This window comes from Tinamus guttatus, unplaced genomic scaffold (genome assembly GCF_059628265.1).
Source record: "Tinamus guttatus ecotype Peru unplaced genomic scaffold, ASM5962826v1 Tinamus_guttatus_pri_ptg000236l, whole genome shotgun sequence".
Lineage (NCBI taxonomy): Eukaryota > Metazoa > Chordata > Aves > Tinamiformes > Tinamidae > Tinamus > Tinamus guttatus.
In genome coordinates, this window is record NW_028288770.1 from 73,376 (window position 1) to 93,816 (window position 20,441).

Below are 20,441 nucleotides of genomic sequence, written 5' to 3' on the forward strand. Positions count from 1 at the left end.
GTAAAGTTGCTTCTATTTAAAGCATTGAGTTTGATCTTGGCTTTGATCTAAGGCTTTTGATCTTGAAAGAAATATGTCGTGGCAGTAAAACCAAAAGGGTAAAAGTTTTTCATTTTTTTTTAAGTGGTAAAGGGATACTGTCAAGATTTAGCAGTCACTAATTGGATCTACCTTTGTTTACTAACATCTGTTTGCAAAGTCCATCTAATTCAATATGTGGGAGGGTTTGCTCAAAAAAATGCTTTGATGAATCATTTTCTTTTACAAGAGCACAGATTTTCTTTTGAAGCTTTTAGGGAATTGTCATATATAGCAGGGAGCAGAAATTATTTTTAAAAGCCTGAAAATACCATAAGGACATCTTTTTAGTTATATCAAATATGTCATGATCTGCTTTTGCTTTATCTTTTAAATGTAAAATTTAAATGTAAACAATTTTTGCTAAGTGTGACAAAAGCTTCCTAAGTGTTTGCAGCGTTCAAGCTGTCCGTGTCAGGCAGCAGTGGAGCCTCTCCCGCCACAGCGGAGCTTGAGCATCCTCCTGGAAGAGGCGCACGGGCGTCTCTCCAAGTCTGGTGCCTGGACTAAATCACCTGCTGCCGCTCATGTTTAGTGGAGCTTTTAGCCTACTCGCCCAAGTGCTGACTGAGGCCTAAGGGGCTCGCTGCATCGTGCTATGCAAAAAGAGCAGCCTTGGGTCTCGCCTTTACGGTGCCTATCAAAGCTCCTGCTTCCTCAGAAGCTACTTTGGAATCCTTAGATGCCAGGAACGCAGCGGGGGAAACGCCGAGGCGGCTGCGGGGAACGCCGCTCCCTTCTGCCGCGTTCGCGCGCGGCGCGGCCGTTGGCGCATAGCGCGGCCGTTAGCGCGCGGCGGCCGTTAGCGGATAGCGCGGCTGTTAGCGGATAGCGCGGCCGTTAGCGCGCGGCGGGCGGCTGCGCCGAGGGCTAAGAGGGCGCGCAGCAGGACGGCGGGGCTCCGCGGCGGCGGGGAGCGCCGCCCGCCGTGCCCGCTGCATCTTTAAGGCAGGCTCCTCCTCTCCGGCCGGCTGGGGGCTGGGGCTCGGGGCGGGCGACCCGCGGAGGTGTTTCATTTCCGAGCGAGGGCTGCGGAGCGGGAGCCGCGCGAGGCTCTCGTGCTGCGGCGAGTGGCGGGATCGGGCCGGCCCGTCTCTTCTCGCCGCGAGGGGAGCGAGGGCGCTCCCCGCCTCAACTTGCGCTTTCTCCCCCGTGTAGCCTTTGCTGGAGGAGGGCGAGACTTGGAAGGAGTGTCAGCTCGTCCAGCAAGTGAGCGGCGAGGTGAGGAGAAACCCTTCTTTCCCACTTGCCCCCTGCTTTCTGCGGACGGTTTTTCCTCCCTTGCAGATCTCCGCCTCGAGGTTTCCACCTGACATCCCCCACGTTTCCTTGCTCTTGTCTTAAAAATAATTGTTTTCATATTAAGAATAGAAATACTTCTGTGGGAAAGACTAAGGTTTATTAATGGCCATCCCATCATCTAAAATTGGCATTGATAGTTGAGTGGATGGCTTCAAATAAACGTTACTGGAAGCACAAGATGTAAGGAGTTGAGCCCCAAGACTCTATTTTCTTTTCTTTTCTTTTTTTTCTTTTTTTCTTTTTTTTTGTTTTTGTTTTTGCTTACCACAACAAGTTTTCATTTGATAAACTGGTCTCACATCAGATGCATTTTATTTCTGTTTGAAGAATTTGAGCTGGGAGCTCTAAGTTTCCTTCAGTAAGAAGCAGAAGGAAAAACAGTGGTGTGTAAGATGCAGAACACCACTTCATGCTTTGACCATGCCACAAGTGACTAACTAGCTTGTGTCATTCTAGACTGGAAAAGTGTTTTCCTGTTTTCCAATGAAGCAATGGAAAAGTGTGTCTTGAGTCTGTTTATAGTTTCTTACTATTGCTGTGTAGCTGCGCTCAGGTTGCATCTTCTTCCTAAAAAGCACTATGGTTTTGAACTCTAGGTGACAAAATGGATTCAATCAAACCAGAAGATCAGAAAAAGCAGCAAAAAGAAGAGAAAGCAAGATGAACTCATTTTCCAGAAGGTAGGAGTTCATCGTGTGCGTTTGGTGGGGAAACGGGCAGCACATCTGAAATACTTCCTGAGGATACCGTTTTAAGCGCTAAAGAGACATTATTTGACTAGGTGATGGTAAAAGGGAATTAGTTACTGATATTGTTTGATACTGATTGATTATTACTGATATTGTCATTATACATTTGCTATGGAAAAAAAAACTTTCAAGGGATTTTTAACATAGAAGATAAAATTTCCCTATGTTTATACTTAACATGAACATTTTGAGAAAGAAAGATAAGAATGTTTTCACCAGAAAAAAAAGCAATAGTATATGAAAGCTTTTGATAAAATATGCGTCATTATTTCCTTAACATGTTAATTGAGAAAGCATTTTCTTGGTAGATCTGAGACAATAATAAGTACATAGAAACAAATGTGCTGACTACACTATTGATGCTTTAGTTAGAGGATGTGTTTGGAACTCTTCTAGAGGCAGTGTGAGGGAATTCATGTAAATATGCCTTTACTGTTATTCTAAAGACTTAACTTCAGAAGATTTTTAAAACTGAGAAGCTAAATTAATTCATAATATTTTTAAACCAGGGATTTTTGATTAGCTATTCTGAAACGTACATTCTGTGAGGCTGGCTATTTAAATCATAATAAGGCAAGGTAAGTAGATATTTGACATTGACATTAAATAGCTGTTTTTTGTCTTCTCGAGGAAAAAAATGCTCTCTTAAACACTGATCATTAGTGAATAAATATGCATTTCCAGATGCATTACTGGATTTCTTGCTTGTCTCAGTTTTACAAACTTTTTTTTTTTTTAAACTCTCGTTACCTTTAAAGGATTAAAATAGCAGTGTGTTGTTTTGCTGTTTCGACAGTGCTTCTAGAATGTATGATGAATCATTGCTCTTTCTGTAGCCAAATTCTTGCTGATAGCATGGCTGCCAACTCCTGGGATGTGTTGCCTTAGTATGGGCATTGCAGCATTTGACAAATGTCTACAAATGTATTTTTGTGTGTGGGTGACTTAGCAGCTCCGTGGTGAGTTAAAAAATGCCAGATAGCATCCTTCAATTCATTAGTTCTTTTATTTTGTGGTGGAATGTGGTTTAAATAGAGATAGCAATAAATAGTTGCACCAAATAATTCCTTTTCTATTTGCATTTCTGTATGCAAATATGAAGCATATACACAGCATTTGCATTTAGGATGACTTTACATTACGAAGGTGAAGGCTTTTTTAATGTTAGAAAAAATATATCATCATGCAACTTTGCATGATCATCATCCATTGAAGGTGCAAATAACCCCAATATAAGTTACAAATTGCGTATTTTGAGATATTTTAAAATTATATACAGTAGGCTCGCAGCTGTGTCTTTGACAGTAAGCTTGGAAGTATCTTATACAGTTATACTCTTTTCATCTCTTTTTATAGGAAAAAGCTTCCCTGCTGTGAATGCCTTGGTACTGATAAAATTCCATTTTTGGGGGAGGAGGGTGAGGCAAGGGTTCATCCTGCTTTTACTGTTCTCACTGTTTGTAAGAAAGAATTCTAGCTTATGGACTAGGCAGAAAAGATGTATAAAAACAAGGTCTACTCCCTGTAAAAATAACTGAAAATGTAGGGATTTTTTCTCATAGAAATTCTTTGTGAGATCTGTGAGCAGAAGTATAAATTAAAATCAATGGCAATAATACACATTATCTTCTAAGATCTGTAAGAATTAATATTTCTTGGAGACACAGTGCGCATCCAGAGTTCTGTGGTAGCAAGGTACTCAACTCAAGAGAAAGGAAAAGGGGAGCTGAGCACTGAGCTTGTTTGGTCCCGCAGCCACTCACTGAGCACTGAGGATGGAGTTCCTGGACTCCCTTAGAAATGTCACCCTTGCAACAGTGACCCTTCAAATAGAGTTAGGGAGAAGCAAAATAAAAAGAAGAAAGGTCTTTCTGGTGCTGGCGGAACTTTGTTGGATTACTTGGGGTTAGACTTGGTTCCAACAAAAAGTTTTTCAGTGTGGACTGCTGGTGTGGTTGGTGTCCTATCAGTGTGGCTGATGCTAAGGTCTGTTCCACCGGAATTGCAGATTTTTAGTTGTGTTCATATCGATTTTTATCAGAAACAACATCATATAGAAGTATGAAGTACTTCTGGGGGAAAGCAAGAGAAAAGGAGAAGAGCAAAAAAGAACAGTGGAAAAAGATGGGGGGCGGGGGCGCTATTGAAGAAAGTAGTAGAAGTAAGGATGAAACCATGGAATCAAAGAGGGAAAGAAAGCAGAACAAATAAGCAAACAGAAGTGTCAGAAAGCTAGTACCAGCCTTGTTATACTCTTATAAATGTACTTAAAGTAAGGCTACTGACATATTTTGCCACAGCTTGAAAGTTGAACTGTGTGTTTATCTTGCTTATCCTTCCAGAAGTGTGCTGTCCAACTTTCCTCTTGTCATTTTTATTCCTTTATGATAGGCAACCCCATTTCTAATACAAGATGGATGACTTTGCTATACTGAGACACTGCAAAATCAAAGGAACTGCTTCTTCATCCAAGTACAAAATCTAAGACAGAGAGATAACTCTTTCTGTGTGGATAAGTGAAATAGAATTGTGAAGGAAAGGTTGCTGACAACTGCCTGGAACTTGCTTCTTGAATAAGGTTGCTTTCTAAAGAGTTAAGATTTTAGGAGATGGCTTTACATCTGCATAAATGTATTTAAAGAGCATTTGAAGATACCATGCTCTGTATAAGAACTCTGTAACTAGTAGCATTAACTGCACTCAAAGAGCATGTGAACCTGTGGGGAACCTTGTGTAGGAAGGTGTCGTGCTGCTCTCCACTGTGGACCCAAGCATAATGGATTACAGCAGTGTATCTAATACCATCGGTGAGAAAGATTTTCTAGATAAGTAACTAAAAGTCTTTCATTTACTTCATTCTCTTCTTTTTTTTTTCTTTTCTAATTCTTTGGTTTTTTTTTTTTTTTTACTATTTCAGAACCTCTTGTTGCTCTCTAAGTATTTTATTTTTAGCGTTTTTTTTCTGATTGTAATCTCTCCTTCTTTCCCCGGATGTTTTTTTTTTCACTCTTCTTTGTCTCCTTCAGTTACCTGCATGCCTTTCCATTCGAGTCCCCCTTTCTGCCTTTTTCACCTTCTTCAGTCCTTCCTTTTGCTCACCCGTTTTGTGTTTACAATACTTTATATTGTCTTGAACTCCCCCAAATATGTGCACTCCCCCCATGGACATACATAGGTGTATAGATACCCAAACCTTCTTGTGCGTTTGTCATTCTGCTCATACTTTAATTACTGTTCATTTAATATTCTTCCATCTCTATCTTCTTCATTTTTCCCGCATTATTAACATTTACTGTGCATATTAATGTATTGATACACAGTACTCAACATTGGATGTACTGACAATTTGAAGAGACACGGTAAAGCTTGGAACAGGTTGGCTGGTTAAAATTAGTCACACTGTCTTAATATGCAGAATGTGATAGAAGTGCTAAATATTATTATTTTTGTTGTTGTTATACTGGGCTATTTCTGCTTAGATAAAAAGATTCCACGGTTGTAGGTGTTAGGTGAGAAAAAACAACCTTTGGGTCAGACTAGTGGAATTGTAGTATGTAGATCTGTGGTGGAATTTGAAGGGAACACTTCTTTTTTATGAGAAGAAATTTCTTCTCATTTCTTCTCATTTGTTTTAGGAGGCTACTTCATTTTTATACGTAGATTGATTGCATACGTTGGTATCTATATTGCCTTTGACTGAAGTTCATTGTAAAAAATGATAAATGCAAACTGCTTTGAAAGCATTCAAGTAGTAGAAAATGTCATAGGACAGGTTGCTAAGGGTATTCAGTAATTAGGGGAAGCAGTGAAATCTATGTATCTATCTATCTATGCAGTAAAATAAGACCAATTGTTTCAAATCATCAAAATAGGCTCTGCTTTCAGTTTTAGTTTGTTTTTGCACTGAAACTTTGAGGTCTAATTCAGCTTTTCCAGAATGTTTTTTACTGCTTTTTTGGAAATACTGTTTTCATGCTTTAAAGTTTATCTGCTAGCTTGTTGAAAATATGCCTCTAATTTTTCCTAGTGGTTGGTGTCATTGATCATCTGCTTTTTTTCACTCCAGAGAGTTACAATTCTCAAAAGTATTTGGGCTCTGATAAGAGCCCGACGAAAAGCTATTTTCTTTTGACATAGCTGTTAAGTTTCTAGTAAGAAAAGGGGGGAAATTAATATGTCATTAATGCTAAATACTAGATAGTTCTTTTATAATTTAACAGTAAATTGACCAGTGTAACTGAAAGAGAAGATATGGATATTGTAATATAAATTAAATAAGTTGTAATATTATGCTTTTAAGTAGAAAAAGTTTTGTTATGCTTTTAAGTAGAAAAAGTTTTGAAGTGTCAGAAAAAACAATGTAGGGAGAAAAAAATACAATGTGGTAAAAGAAAGGTTCCATATAACTAAGGGTGATGCGCTTCTGTTTATTCATAATAATGTGTATTACATTAAAGCTGCTTAAAAATCTTCATTCTTACATATTGTTTGCTTTTTGAAATAAGTATTTTTACTAATGACTGTACTGAATGTACCAAGCTGAGAGCAAAAGCAAGGAAAGCTGCAACATACCTTTTGAAATTGCATACCAGGTAGTGTTAACAGCTAAAAAAAATAAGTGCTAAGAACTAAAGAGTTCTTCAGAGAGTGTTCAAAGGAGTTGCCCACTATACCTTACCTTTAAAAATTCTCTTCCTCTTACAGGATTTTCTAGGAATCCTACAAGTGTGTTTGCTGACCTTCACTGATAACAAATAACATTAACTCAGTTGGCAAGCAGGGCAAGAGAATTCATGTGGAAATGTCTGTATTGACCACATGTACAAGAGCTGGATTGCCGTAAATATTGTTAAACCATATTAGAAATAGAAATTGTAGTTTTAAAATCTTTTCCTCCCAGTACATGTATAATGTGTAATTTCAGGCCATTAGAACTAAACATTTTCAGTGTTTAGCTTTCCGTCCTCATAAAAATAACTGTACTTATGGCTTCTTTGGAAACTCTAATTATACAATTTCAGAGAAGTTATTGTTCTTAGGATTGCTCTGCTTTAGAATTGACTTAAGCAATATTTAATAGTCTATAAGTTTATATGTACATATATATAAACATTTGAGTGGAACTTTTGGTTTAATCACAATAAACAAAAATAGTCCAGTTTTGATCCCAGTATTAGTAGTATCTTATTTGCAATGCTGTTGTGTGAGGATCTTAGTTCTGTTTTTGATAACAGCCTTATCTGTTATTAAGGAAGTGTTGTTGCTTAGCATATTTCACATTCAGTTCCTCAAATGGATACTACTACTATATTGTGAAAGAGTGAATAATTCTCATTAGGCTGCATTTTTAGATCAGGTAAAGCATGCATAAGATCCAGAGCCCTCTCCCTTTCACGGTCTGAGATGACCATTTCTAAATTAGGAGAGCTCAGGCCAGCATGGTATGTGTTGAAATAGTTCGAAGTTTACAGATAACTACATCACTGTTAATTATAGTGGTTCAAGTGAGCAGCCATCTCCCTTTTGTGCAATGAAAGATTAAGGTCACTTTAATGTAAAACACAAGGTTTGTGCAGCAAAGAGAAAAAGGCTTTTCTAGCAGAGCGTTATTTTTTTTTTGCTTTCTTTTGATTTTTAGGAGGAATTAAGTTTAACTCTTGTGATAAAACATTTATTTGACAGTGTCTCGTGGAGGCATTTTAGTTAGGTAGTATTTGTGCACTAACAGGATAAATTACAGTACTGGGATCTACTAATACTACAAAAGTTTGGGTCCACTGTTCTGTCTAGCTATAAATCCCTCGGTCGAAGTGTACGGCATTTACATCTTACTTGCAAGTACCTCCTGCCTTTAGTAAAACAGGAAATGGAGAATCTGAGAACAGTTTTGTTTTTTTCCAAAGTACAGAAAAAGTAAAAGCATTTGATCATTTTTAATGTTTCTCAAGAATCTCCTCCTCATCAGTGTTTAATTAATTTTAAGCAGAAATACATGAGTTCTGGAAATAAAAAGCAAGCTATCACTTTCAGAGCATTTGAAAACCAGAGGAGCTTACTACATTGGAAACAAGTAGGGCACTGAATTCAAACATCCCATAATTTTTCTTTTGTAAAAGCTTCATGTTGAGAATCTGTACTAGTTCATAGCATTTAAATAGTCTGCTAGATTTAAATATCCCCAAGTTCTTTTTTTACGTGATTGACTGTAATGTGGAGTCTTAATAGTCTTAGTCTGCTAGCTCAGAGATGCTTTACTTCAGTATTATATTTGACACACATTGTCAGAATTAGGCTTATCAACTTTATGGAGACCGTTCAAAGCCATTGTCCTTATTTTCTGTCTTTTACCTATTTAGATTGTGTTCAGACTCTGTATTGTAAAAGCACATATATAGAAGTTTGTAAGAATGGATATTGTCATTTAAAGAAGTGTATGAGCACAGAAGGCAAAAATTGAGCTTTTACAAATATGATTAAACAGATTCTAAAAGTTATAAATCTGTGTTTTGATGGCTGTACTTTTAAAAGTGGACATGGCTATCGCTCATAATATTGCCCTCGTTTTCCTCATCTGTCCACTCACAAAAGTCTCCTAAAAGAGGCAAGTAGCTCAGTGTAAAAGCAAGTATGTTCTGTGACTTTACAGAATCCCAGAATGGTTAAGGTTGGAAGGGGCCTCTAGAGATCATCTAGTCCAACCCACCTGCTCCAGCAGGGACACCTAGAGCATGTGGCACAGGGTGGCCTCACAGTAAAGAAGTTCTTCCTCATATGGAGATGGAACTTCCTGTGTTTCAACTTGCACCTGTAAAGTACCCAGCTAGTATCCATAATGTACCCATTTAGTTAGGCAGGATTGAGTTTTTAAAAGATGTATGCGTTCTGCTGCACTCATTTGGCCTTTGCTGAATATACTTTTCTTGTGAGCACTGATTGTGTGACTTCTCACAGTTGTCTAATTTCTGTCTTCAGAGGCTTTCCTAGCAGGTTTTGTGAGCCTCCTACCAACATTTAAAACTAAGTAATAGTATCTGATTGTCATCATGGAAATCTATAAATAGTCTGTAGAGAAACTCTTTATCCTGATGAAATATCTACTGTCTGCCTACAGTTTACTGAAGCTGTAGTGTTTTTGGGAATGAGCAGAAATAGAACCTTTTCCTTGCCTTGTTTTGGCCAAGTTCTTATGTTGCAGTGAGCATTGCCCAGGTAGTCTCTGTATCTGGACAACATTCTTGAAGATTAAGAATTTGTTTTAATTCCTCATAGGTTTGATTCACAAATGATTCCTAGTAACAATTTACTTAATAAAGGAGATGTTGTTTTCCTCCCCCACTAAAACTGTAGTGTTCTTGTTAACTCTAACTGTCTAGTGTTCTTGTTAATTAGCAGTTCTCAATAAACGCCTTAAATTTTGTAAAACTGATTATTGAAGGAGAAGAAGCTTAGGTGATTGTCTTGTACTGTGTATATGTCTTTCTTTCTTTTCTCCCTTTAATTTAGGCCTTCAGTGGGCATTTTGAGCCAGATTTGTTAGTGCTACAAAACTGCCACATTCCCACTGGTGATTCTTTGCGGACAGCCCTACGGAAGGCAAAGTCCCAGTGTGAGCTGCATCATTTCTGGGTCCTCAAACATGTGGCTGAGAGAAGTTATGTCTTTCAACCACATGAATCATTTCTGTTGCCACTTTGAGCCTATTAAACAGTTAGGTCATAAAATGATGGTTTGTAAGAAATTGGTTTTCTTACTTTTGATTCTTACAGAACTCACTGTTCCGATTTTGTGAACTGTATTCTGCATACTTCACAGGTCACATGTCTTCAATGTGGTGAACACCCACAAACTGCATGCCCTGTTCAAATATGGATCTAATGATGAATTTGCCTTATGGTTGATTTCCTCCTCCAATTCTAACTCAAATACCTGAGAAAATAGCGGGCTCAGAACTTAGCTTGGGAGTCTGGTGAGCATTTTGCTTATGTTCTTTCATCCAAATTCAAAAGGAAATGAAATAAAGCTAGAGAGGATTAAATGTTTCCATGCCCAGGATCCTGTTTATTTCAGGGAAAAGATGACCAGCTCAGTGCCAGTTTTGCAATAACTATAGTTGTGTCTTGTTTTTGTTTAAATTCAAGAGATTACTCTGTGTTTTGGCTGTACTTCTGAGGAACTCCGTGAAGCTAGTCACGTGTTTAAATGCTTTGCTGAACCAGGCCTTAATCAGTCATCCTCAAGATCCTCTTTCTAAGTGACCACTTGTCTGATTGAAGAGAAGATTTGGCTTCTTCTGTTTGCCTGGAGTGGGATTTTTTTTTTTTTTGGAAGATGTGATGTGATTTTTTTGTTATTGTTGTTATCTTAAAGCATAGACAAGCCATTGAGTAGATTTTTTTTAAAGCCAATTTTTGAAGAGAAAGAATTGTAAAATTAATTTGTTCTAAGCTCATAAGAATTTCCTTTCCACCTCCTACAATTTCCCTTCCCTTCTTCTGCTTGCTAAAGCCAAAGTAGGTGACCTTCTGAGCATATGCCAGTTTATGCTGTGCAAAACCCACAAGGCAGAATTAAGTGCAATTTTCTTAGATTAACAGCCAAATTGAATTTTACTATGGCATGTACTTTATAAAATAGTATTTTAGGGATATTCTGAGTAAGCATCTTAATTTCAGTGCTTTTTAGAAAACTGAAGGAAACTGAAATTTTACCTCTTTTTTGGTTGTTCACTGTAGCAGGGTGTATTGACTACTAGTATTGGTGCTTAGGAGAACTGACTGCTTGAAGAGCATAGGAAGGCAGCAGAAGAGATCTTGAGGATTTATAGATACAGATAGATTTTTAGATGCAGCAAGTGTGTTTCTTCCTATATCATTCCTTTGTGTTAATATCCCCCCCCTTGTTGGGTAATATCTTCAATATTTATTCCTCTCTGAAAAAAAAATATGTACTTATTAGCAAGGGGAGGAAACCAATATGATAATATATTTTTTCTGTATATTTTGTGCATTGTTGAATTTGAAGTCACTTCTCAGTTCTATTAAAATAGCCTCTCAGAATTCCAAGCAGTCTAGTAAAGTGAAGACACAGCTGTAACAGGAGTGTGCTTTTCCAAAATGCCTTTCACTGAAAGAGTATAAAGGGCCTTTTCCATCAAAAGACCTTATTACCATAGAATGAGATACTGCAGAAACATATAATGTGTTTCCTCTGCTGTCGCTGCTGAAAGATAAGGAATTTTCTCCTTCTTCTTTTTTTTTTTTCTCTCTTGTTTTACAGAGGGGAAGCTAAGGCACTGAGATGCTAGGTAGCATGTCCAAAGGCACATAGGATGGTTGGACAGAGCAAGGAAATAGACTAAAATTTTTAAGTTTGAGTCCTAATATGCTTTAACTTTTATCTGAGGACTCTCTTTGTTACAAATACTGGGGAATTAAGACACACATTTTTTGTGTGAGGCAGTTAATGCTTACGGCATTGAGGTATGGACAGGTTGAATCGTTTATCATTTAAGCGCTAAAAGAGCAGGGAACAGAAGCTAGTACTGTGACTGTCCATTAGTGTTTGGTTGTTTTTCCAGAAGAATACTATAAAAGGCCTTTATATAGGTATAATATGTATATTTATACATGTATATGTAATATATATCGCTGAAAATGTGAACATATTTAGGGAAAGACACATTTTATCAATATTTATATTGCAATAGAATATTCTAATAATTAAGGTTATGGCTAATAGCTTTCACTGAAAGCATCAAATGTATCAAATATAAGGTTTGGCTTTGTGTGTGCTTTAAAGGTAATGTAATGGATAGCAATTTGCCTTTTTGTATTTCTCTAAATAACTGTGTGCTCTTCTGTAACTTAAAAAGCACAGTGTGATGATAATACAGTACAAAAACTTACTGCATCTTTTTTTCCAGTACAGATATTTTTGATTGTAAAACTTTCTGTCATGGTATGATAGGCATGATGATGGCCTAGAAGCCAGAAATACGCCTCAGTATTGTTTGCTCAGCATAGAAAGAGGTATGAGAGAAGTGTCTGTTCCTCTTACTGAGCTGGAGGCAGTGGAAAGCAGGGGTCTATGAGAAAGAATGATTGTATACATAATTCTTTACTATATAAGTATATTTGTTCTAACCATGTGTGTTGCTATATAAATTCGTGGACAGAAGTATAGAGGTAAATATCTTCTGTGAATGTCTAGATATTGATGTAGCCTAGTATAAAGTGACACATAATTAAGTATTCAAAGGTTAATTTTAACTAAAGGTAGCTGGCAAGACCATCAGATTCTCTTATGGTTTCCTGTGCAATTTCAGGGACATAGGGAGTTCTGAAAACATGCCATTTTGTTCCTACAGGGTGTGTTTCATATCTTGAACTTGTTTTTAATCAGTTATAGCCTGTGAACGTCCTGTATAGGAATTTGTTTGAAGTATGTTTTTAAAAAGGGAGGTTGTGTAATACCAGTGACCTAGATGGCGTGCAGACAGTAAGTCTTTTCATTTGTTTTCTCTTGTCCAGAGCATTGAGACAGGAAGCATTCTCAGAATTATTTTTAGATTTTTAAAAGTCAACCTTGGTTTCCTCATGTAACGGTAATCCCTTGGCGAGGCCTAAAAGCAATATTGTTTACTCTTCTGTTGTGCCATATGCTTATAATTTTTACTTTATTTTGGGTGCCTATTTATTAAGAAAGTATTTAAAAACGATTTCTACTGAATGCCATATTTGAACTGTTTGGGTACAGAGGAGAGTGCTCATTAATGTATCCATAACTCTTGTCGCTGTACATCTAAAGCAGACACAGTAGGTGGTTTGATTTATTGCAGTCCAGTGAGATGATCATGTTGAAAGTACCGATCCCTTTCTTGCTTTCGTTATTAAGTTGCATTTGTAGTAATAGAAAGATGGTTTGTAATTCAGAGTTAGTAATTTTGTTTCCCTTCTTAGCTTATATCCTCTCTATTGTTCAATCAAGAAGTTAGCTTAAGAAGTGAACTGTATGTCTGTATGCATTTTATGCCTAGGTTATGAAGCGACTGCTGCTTTAATTGATTACTTCTTTTAGTCCTATGTCAAACAAGAAAAACTGAGTGCATCAGTGGTTTTTGGTGACCCCTATCTTTGCTCTTGTTTCTATGTTCAGTCTTAAGACATGGGAGTCCTCTGTGGAAATGTCATATGTAATATTCACAGGAAACATGTTTTCCTTCAACGACACAGATGAGCTATGCTATGTAGAGAGAGAGAGGATAAGCAAGTTTTTTGCATCTTTGTAATATAAAGATATGCTTAACTGCTTGTTTTGTTACTTGAGAAACTAACTTTATAGAAGATAAACTCAGGTAGATGTGGTGACTGTGAGAATTCAGGGAGTTGCTATTCATTTTTGCGTGGTGTCAAAGCAACGACTGATTGTTCAGAGTAAGTAAATAGAAATGTTTATTTTTCTTGGTGTCAGACATCAGGTTTTCAGTATCTTATTTGTATTTATCTGCACTACAACCTGATGTTTTCAAATCAGATGTGAGCCTGTGTTCCTTTCACAATAAAATGTTGGTGTTTTTCAGCTTCTTTCTGAGTCACCTTTATCTGAATGTTTTTATTTCCCGCAAACCTTGGAATGAGCCAAGTGAATAAAAAGTTGTAAAAATGTCTTTGGATGACCGAAGAGGCTCAGTGAATCTGCCATGGAAAAGAGTTACCTTTGGAGAGTATTATGTGTACCTAAGTTTTAATTGGCCATAACACTTCAAGTGAGTCTGCTTCTTGTTTGTGAAAGCCCGATTATGCACACAGAAATGCAAACTCTGGATTGTTCACCTACAGATTTAAAAAAATCAATAGCTCAATATTCGTGACACGGAGGAAGAACTGGAAAGTAAGAAAAGTTGGATCGATTTTCCATTACTTTCATTGTGATTCTAGTTATACTTGTATTTTTTATACTTAAACTTGTAAGTGGCAAAATGAAAAGTGACCAAGCTGTGAAAGGATGTCGACTCAGATAACATCCTTGATATTGTAAAAGGCTCATTACTGTTTGCATCTTGGCTGAGGAGGAGCTACAGGTAGGCCGAGTTGTGAAAGGAGAGTTCAAACTCTTGGCTGCACCCTGAGATACGGCCTGCGTGAAACTCTTTTCTCTTTTAGGATTGTTACAACTTGTTCCATTATTAGCCTGTGAAGCACTCCAGAATAGGGCATGAATGCAAAGCAGCTTTCGTTAGGAGTAGGAAGAATTTGCCTATTTAATTATGTTGTGTTTGCATTTGAATATTAGAAGTTAGGAGAGAAGGCATGAAGAGATGTGTTGAGGGAATGTCAAGATAAAGATGCCCTTACAAGGTTATCCTTCATATTCTAGAAACTAACATAGTACAAGTAGCTTTTTTTTGTTGTTGTTTTCTTCAGTTTATTGAATTTGTTACCATCTTGCTTTAGTAAACTAGAGTAGATTGGATAGATGTTTTGCAATTCTGACTCTTTCCAAAGTGCTGGCAAAAATTTAACAGTAATCCAGCTGAGTGCTCCAAAGGGTTTAGGCTGAAATTCTGACTTTCATCAGAAATCAGGCACAGATGCAAGATGAGAGTTATTTCAAGTTTTTATGAAGCATGTGACTGACAGAATAAGCAACTGGGATGCGAATAGTTTTTGTATGTGTTTTGTTTTTTTCAGGGGTTAAAAATGTATTCAGGAAACAAAAGGAACATCTTTAAGAGACTCTCTTCCAAAATATATTTTTTAATCTTTAAAATAAGACGCTTAAACATCTCTCTGTCCCCCCAGGTTTCCTCTTTGCGAAACTTCCCTCTTTTTCTAAATAGTAGCTACATATAGCTATCCTGTGTATTTCAACCAGATCTTTTTTTAATACATCTATACACATAGACATGCAGGCAACTGTATTTTTGAAATATTTTAGCAAACGTCTTTTGCAAAGTAGGGCTGGCCAAATGGACTTCCATGGGTTTCCTTGGTCAGCTTTATATCTGTGTTGCTGTGATTCCGTGGTGGTGTGCTGGATGTGTTCCTTCCTGATATATTGTGGATGAGAATGAGGGAAGAAATGTTGCTTCATGCTTCTTTCATCAGAAACTTCTAGAATTCATCAGAACCATGACCACACAACTAATATTTGTTTCAAGTTAGAGTTGTGCTATGCTTTGTAAATGATTTTGATAATCCTATAATTGAGAATTTTAGGTCCTTGTGTGATAAGAAAATAGCAAAAATTCTGCCAGGTGTCAGTCAATCTAGTCTTTTCCACTGTTCATGCAGGATTAGACCCGTGTTGATCTCAGGATTAGCAGCACTAGGTACTTTGGAGGAAGTGAAAGGTATAGTGACGCAATAGTCTCTCTACAGTAATATGCACCAAATGTAGTTCTTTTATTTTCATTTCCTTTCCTGCATTTTATTCTGTGTTCTGTGCATTTCCACATCAATTTATTGCAATGTTCCCTACCCTACCTTTCCTCATTACTTGGCTGTGAAGTCTTGAGTTTCCAGCAACTTGTTACCTACTTTTGCGAAAAGGCAGTTGTAGGGTAGAAATCCACTTATATATAGTGTTTGGATATACTATTGTAAAAAATATCAGTCCTTTGCTCATTTTAGATCTGTAAATCCTTTCTTCTTTCCTGGTTTGCTTATGAAAAAAGAGAGAGAAGACTAAAAGGTTAATGTTTGTTCGGTTTAGTTGAATCAATGGGAATTGAATGCATCTTTCTCTGTGCAGCACCTGTGTGATACTGCTGATACACTTAACTGTCTGTCTTCCTGCACCCTTGCTCTTGCATGCTTGTAATCATAGCTGTAGAGAATGCATTCTTCTTGGATGTGTCTGTTTTATGAAGGATTTCACGCATTTCTGAATAATATAATAATAATATTAGGACATATTAATGTAAATTCATTTTTTACTGCAACAGTTTCATTTTAGCTTAAATACAGAACAACTTCAGTGATAACAGGATCATTAAAAAACAAAAAGTTGCTGTGTGTTTGGGGCTCCGTCTTATCTCAGGCCAATCTCTCCCCAGTCTCCTCTCCAATCTCTCTTTAGAATTTTAGATTCTAAAGGCAGATCCATTCTTTTGCTGAGGACTAGTGCTTTTGAAGTAGGCCTTCCTGTGAGAAAGTAGTCTGTTCCAAGAAGCTTCTTTAGACCAAACTGGAGACGAAGTTTCTCTGTTGAAAGCTCACTCCCAATAAAATGTTTTTATGGTATATTGAACATTCTGTGTTTCTGGGGAAAACAGTGTCTATTTGGAACAGCTTGTTTCTTTCTTTGACTGTGGGCAAAATTGAGCCTTTTTTTTGTCACTTCTAAAGGTTGTTCAGTATTTTGAAGGAAATGAATTACATATTTCTGTCTCAGCAGAAATGATTTCTAAAACATCTAACAGAAGAGTTAGTTACTTAAAGTCCTTTTTTATTGTTTCTGGAAAAGCCAAGGCTGAAGTAGGTTTGAAGATGCATATCAACATCTGAGCCTCTGAGTTGATGCTGGTCTTCTCAGCCTTTTTCTGCCTTTAAGGGACTTCATCTGGAGAAAAAAATTAAAAAAAAAAAAAAAAACAGTTTTCAGTTATTTAGTCTGCTTTTTCTTTCACTGTTTTGTTTTGTTTCCAAGTGTGGAAATCTGCAATTCATTCTGGAATCTTCAGTTCATACAGGTAGAGAAGATGCACTTGAAAGAAGATACATAATTAACCAGAGAGCTCTTTTGAAAGTAAATCCTTTCCTAAGCCAGTTAACATTTTCATTGCTAAACTCGAGGAAAGCAGGAGGCAGCTGACTAACTCCCAGCAAGAGCTCAGTTTAGAGTGTGTTAGAGAGAACAGTCACTAGTGTGCATTAGACAAATGCTTACAGGCAAACAGTAAATATTTGGGAGAGGGCTGAGAAGATGCCTTAAAGAGCAGGAAAAAAAATTGTTCAAGAAAATCCAGAATGAGAATAGAACGCGAATTTAAAAGGGATTCAAGCTGTTATTTTTCAGGGGAGAAGTTCCTGACCTTATTAAGAAAGTCTTTCTCCCAAATGAGAACATTACTCTCCCAATATTGAGAGTGTGTAGTAATTCCCAACCTGTAGAGCATGCAGTGTCTCCTGACTAGTTTTTTATTAGGAAATTTCTGCATAAGGTGTTTCAGATTTTGTATTCTTTCTAGTATTTTTGTTTCCATAAATAAGCCTTATGTTAGAATCTTCTTTGTAGCAGTGCTTTAAGATTAGTTAACAAAGATATCAGCTTGAAGTCTTTATGAAGATGTGTGTCTGTTCTTGCAAAGTCTGGGAAGGTCCCAAATTGCTGCTCAAGCATCTGGGTGGTGCAGGGATACTTTAAAATGTGAGAAGTGGGTTTTGTGTACATTTGGATATCTGATGTTTTTGGATTAACTGCAGGATTAATTACCTTATAACGAAAAGCAAACTGGTTAAACCAGGAACTCCCAGTCTTAATGTAATAAAAGTATTAAAAATAGCATACACAGCAAACAGGATGTCTGGTCATAACTGTGCAGTTTCAGTTGTCTGGTATTTATATAACTGAACTTCTGTGCTGAGATTGGAGAGCAGTGAGTGCCTCATGACTATGAGTAAAAATCCTTTTTAATTTGATCACACCAATAGGGTGGTTGCTGGAAGGAGCTGATACCATTTAAGAATGATGAGAAAAAATGAATAAGTGCTTACATGGAATAGCACGTATGTTGTTCTCTTTCTGATAGTGAAACAGCTTTCCTGAAAGGCTGTTGTTAAACTTGGAATTGTGGTAAGTGGAAATTGTTGGGGTTTGTTACTATTAGTATTAAAAATATTTCCTTTTCTCCGTTACTAAGATTGGATGCAGCCTGGAGTTCAGAATTTTATTGCAAGTTCCTAAACTTGTTTTACCAAATGATTAACAAACCAATAGATTTGACAAAATAGATTGGCCAAAATTAAATAAGTACCTACTGCATCATGGGAAACGTTCCTCATTGACCATTTAATGTAGAACTATTAGGAAAATTCTTTCTTCAACCCTGTAGGCAAACAGGAGTGCTTGCAGCCTGAAGTTTAGACCAGACAGCATTGACATTTCAGCATGGAGAGCAGTTTGTGTTCACAATACCTGGCTATTGTACAATTTGTAGATGAGGCAGGCCAACTCCAGAAAACTGGAGTGTGCAGAGGTGCTCTTAGTGCCATATGAAAATACTTCCTTTTTGTAGTCATATTGTTATGAAACTGTCAACTGTGCCAGCAACATTTAGTGGAAATCAATCTTCTCTTTTGTGTACTTTTTTTGTTCATCTGAAAAGTTTTAGTTTTTTCTTTTTCAAGTAAAAAGCCAGCTGTCTTAGGGAGTTAATTCGTGAACAGAACAAAAGAAAAATTACGAGATGCTGTTTTTGAGAGTTGGTAGCAAATCTTGCAACTTACTGAAAATATTGATAGCATATTAAGCAGGCTTAAAACTCACAGCTTTTAGAGTATTAGAAGCACCAAAACTGAGGCTATCTTCTTCCAGCATTTCGGGGAAGAGAGACTTTCAGAATTGACATATGTCAATAAATAAATCTTTTTTTCCTCAGCATACATCAGACTTTCCTCTGAATTCATGATGTACTATTTTAAGAAAATCGAAATTAACTTGAAATTGTCTCTGAGTATGTACAGTTTTCCATGAGTCAGCGTTATGTAAAATTGTTTTCAAGATAAGTGTATCTAGGTAAATAAATTAATAATTTTGATAGAGGTTCAGAAATTTCCCCAAAGCAATGCCAAGGTACAATTGTATAACATTAATAAAAATCATGTGTCTTGAAGAATTAATATGGTAGCCACAAATGGTTCTGTGTTTTTTTTTTTTTTTTTTTTTAATGAAGTTCTGTTACTTCGTTCTGATCTGAGCTTCAATTTTGTGATGATTCATGAAGGATAAGGAAGCCATACACCTTTTGGCTCCCTCCTGAGTTCCTAGATTTTGGTAGTGCCCTAATTTTTTGATTTTTTTTTTCTCTTTTTCCTTTTAAAGGAGAATGTTAGCTTTCCAGCATCAGAAATTCTCTTGCATATCAACATATATGTTCACAGCATGCTTGAAATAAAACTTATTTGAAATAAATATCCCTGGCTTATTTCTTTAGGTCTTTTTGCCAAGCCATTTGTTTACTGAACCTTTGAAAAGCAGAGATATAATTTTCAATTAACTGAAGGAATGTACAACATTCAAGTACCACACCCAGCCTGCTTAGGAGGACAATATATTTTTTGTGCCTACATGCCCTTGAATAGTTAAGGGGCAGGTTTTGTGTTGTTGTCGGTTTATAGTGGGAAAAATACAAGCCTGAAACTACAACCTGAGAAGGCAAAATGTGTATGTGAAAGTAGAACACTGAAAGAAATATGGAAAATGCTCAGTGCATGGACAAGCATAGCTTTCCTAAAAGAAATGGCGCCATATTTAGTGGAATGAGATTGGTGAAGAGCTCTAGTCAGGATTCAGTTCCCCTTTGGACTCAGTGTACCTTAATTCGTTAAAAAACATCTTAATTTGATGAGTGATTTTGTAAATGTATAAAGAAAGGGTGCTTTACATATGATATGGCTTTTCCCCACTCTGTCTAAGAGAGTGAAAAGAGATGCTGTGTTTTAAGAAATACATTTGTCAGTTTGTAATTGATTTCATTATAATGTTTTGAGTTGGAAAGAGATGTTTTTGAAAGAAGCAGCTCCTAAAAGCTGAGCTTTGAGGAGGTGGTTGTTAATAGCCTGATTTTCATGACTTGTAATACAGCAGACAAGATTCAGGACTTCAACCTCGTGTTCATTACTGAAGGTGTTGGAAAAGAAAGATTAATCCTGTCTCTCATTTAAATCCCTTCCAAATCCTTGCTTGGCACTCAGCGAGGCCCACATCTCTTCCTGTGCCATCTACATTTCAGCAAAATAACTAGAACTTGAGTAAGAACACACACACATTTTGGGTTTGTGACAACAGAGGATGTGGATTTAATTCTGAAAAGGTTGGTTAGTCTGCAGTAAATGTTCTCAACACCCACAGAAGACTTCCTTCCAGCTGTTTTTCTTGCCAGCTGCTCGGCTTGCAGCTTGTGGAGGTTCACAGGGCATGGTGTAGGCAGGACTGCTTACAGACTGGCTGATTTTTCTGGAGGTGAATGTCAGGGCCACAGCAAAGGCTCCTTAAATGTGTGGGGAGATGTCCATGGTGAGGCCAGATGATTTTAATCTAAACCATCACATACAGAAGGCCAGGTCCTCAGACGTGCCAGGGCATGGTCGC

The 20,441-nt window shown here is 37.1% G+C and overlaps 1 protein-coding gene across 1 annotated transcript in view; it reads left to right on the forward strand.

The window, feature by feature from the left end:
* LOC104574598 (aminopeptidase O (putative)) overlaps positions 1–20,441 on the forward strand; it is a 134,380-nt gene that overhangs the window by 55,846 nt on the left and 58,093 nt on the right. Inside the window, exons 9-10 of the mRNA XM_088525674.1 lie at positions 1,237–1,299; positions 1,977–2,060. Coding sequence (XP_088381800.1) covers positions 1,237–1,299; positions 1,977–2,060 — 147 coding nt within the window. The remainder of the gene's footprint in view (positions 1–1,236; positions 1,300–1,976; positions 2,061–20,441) is intronic.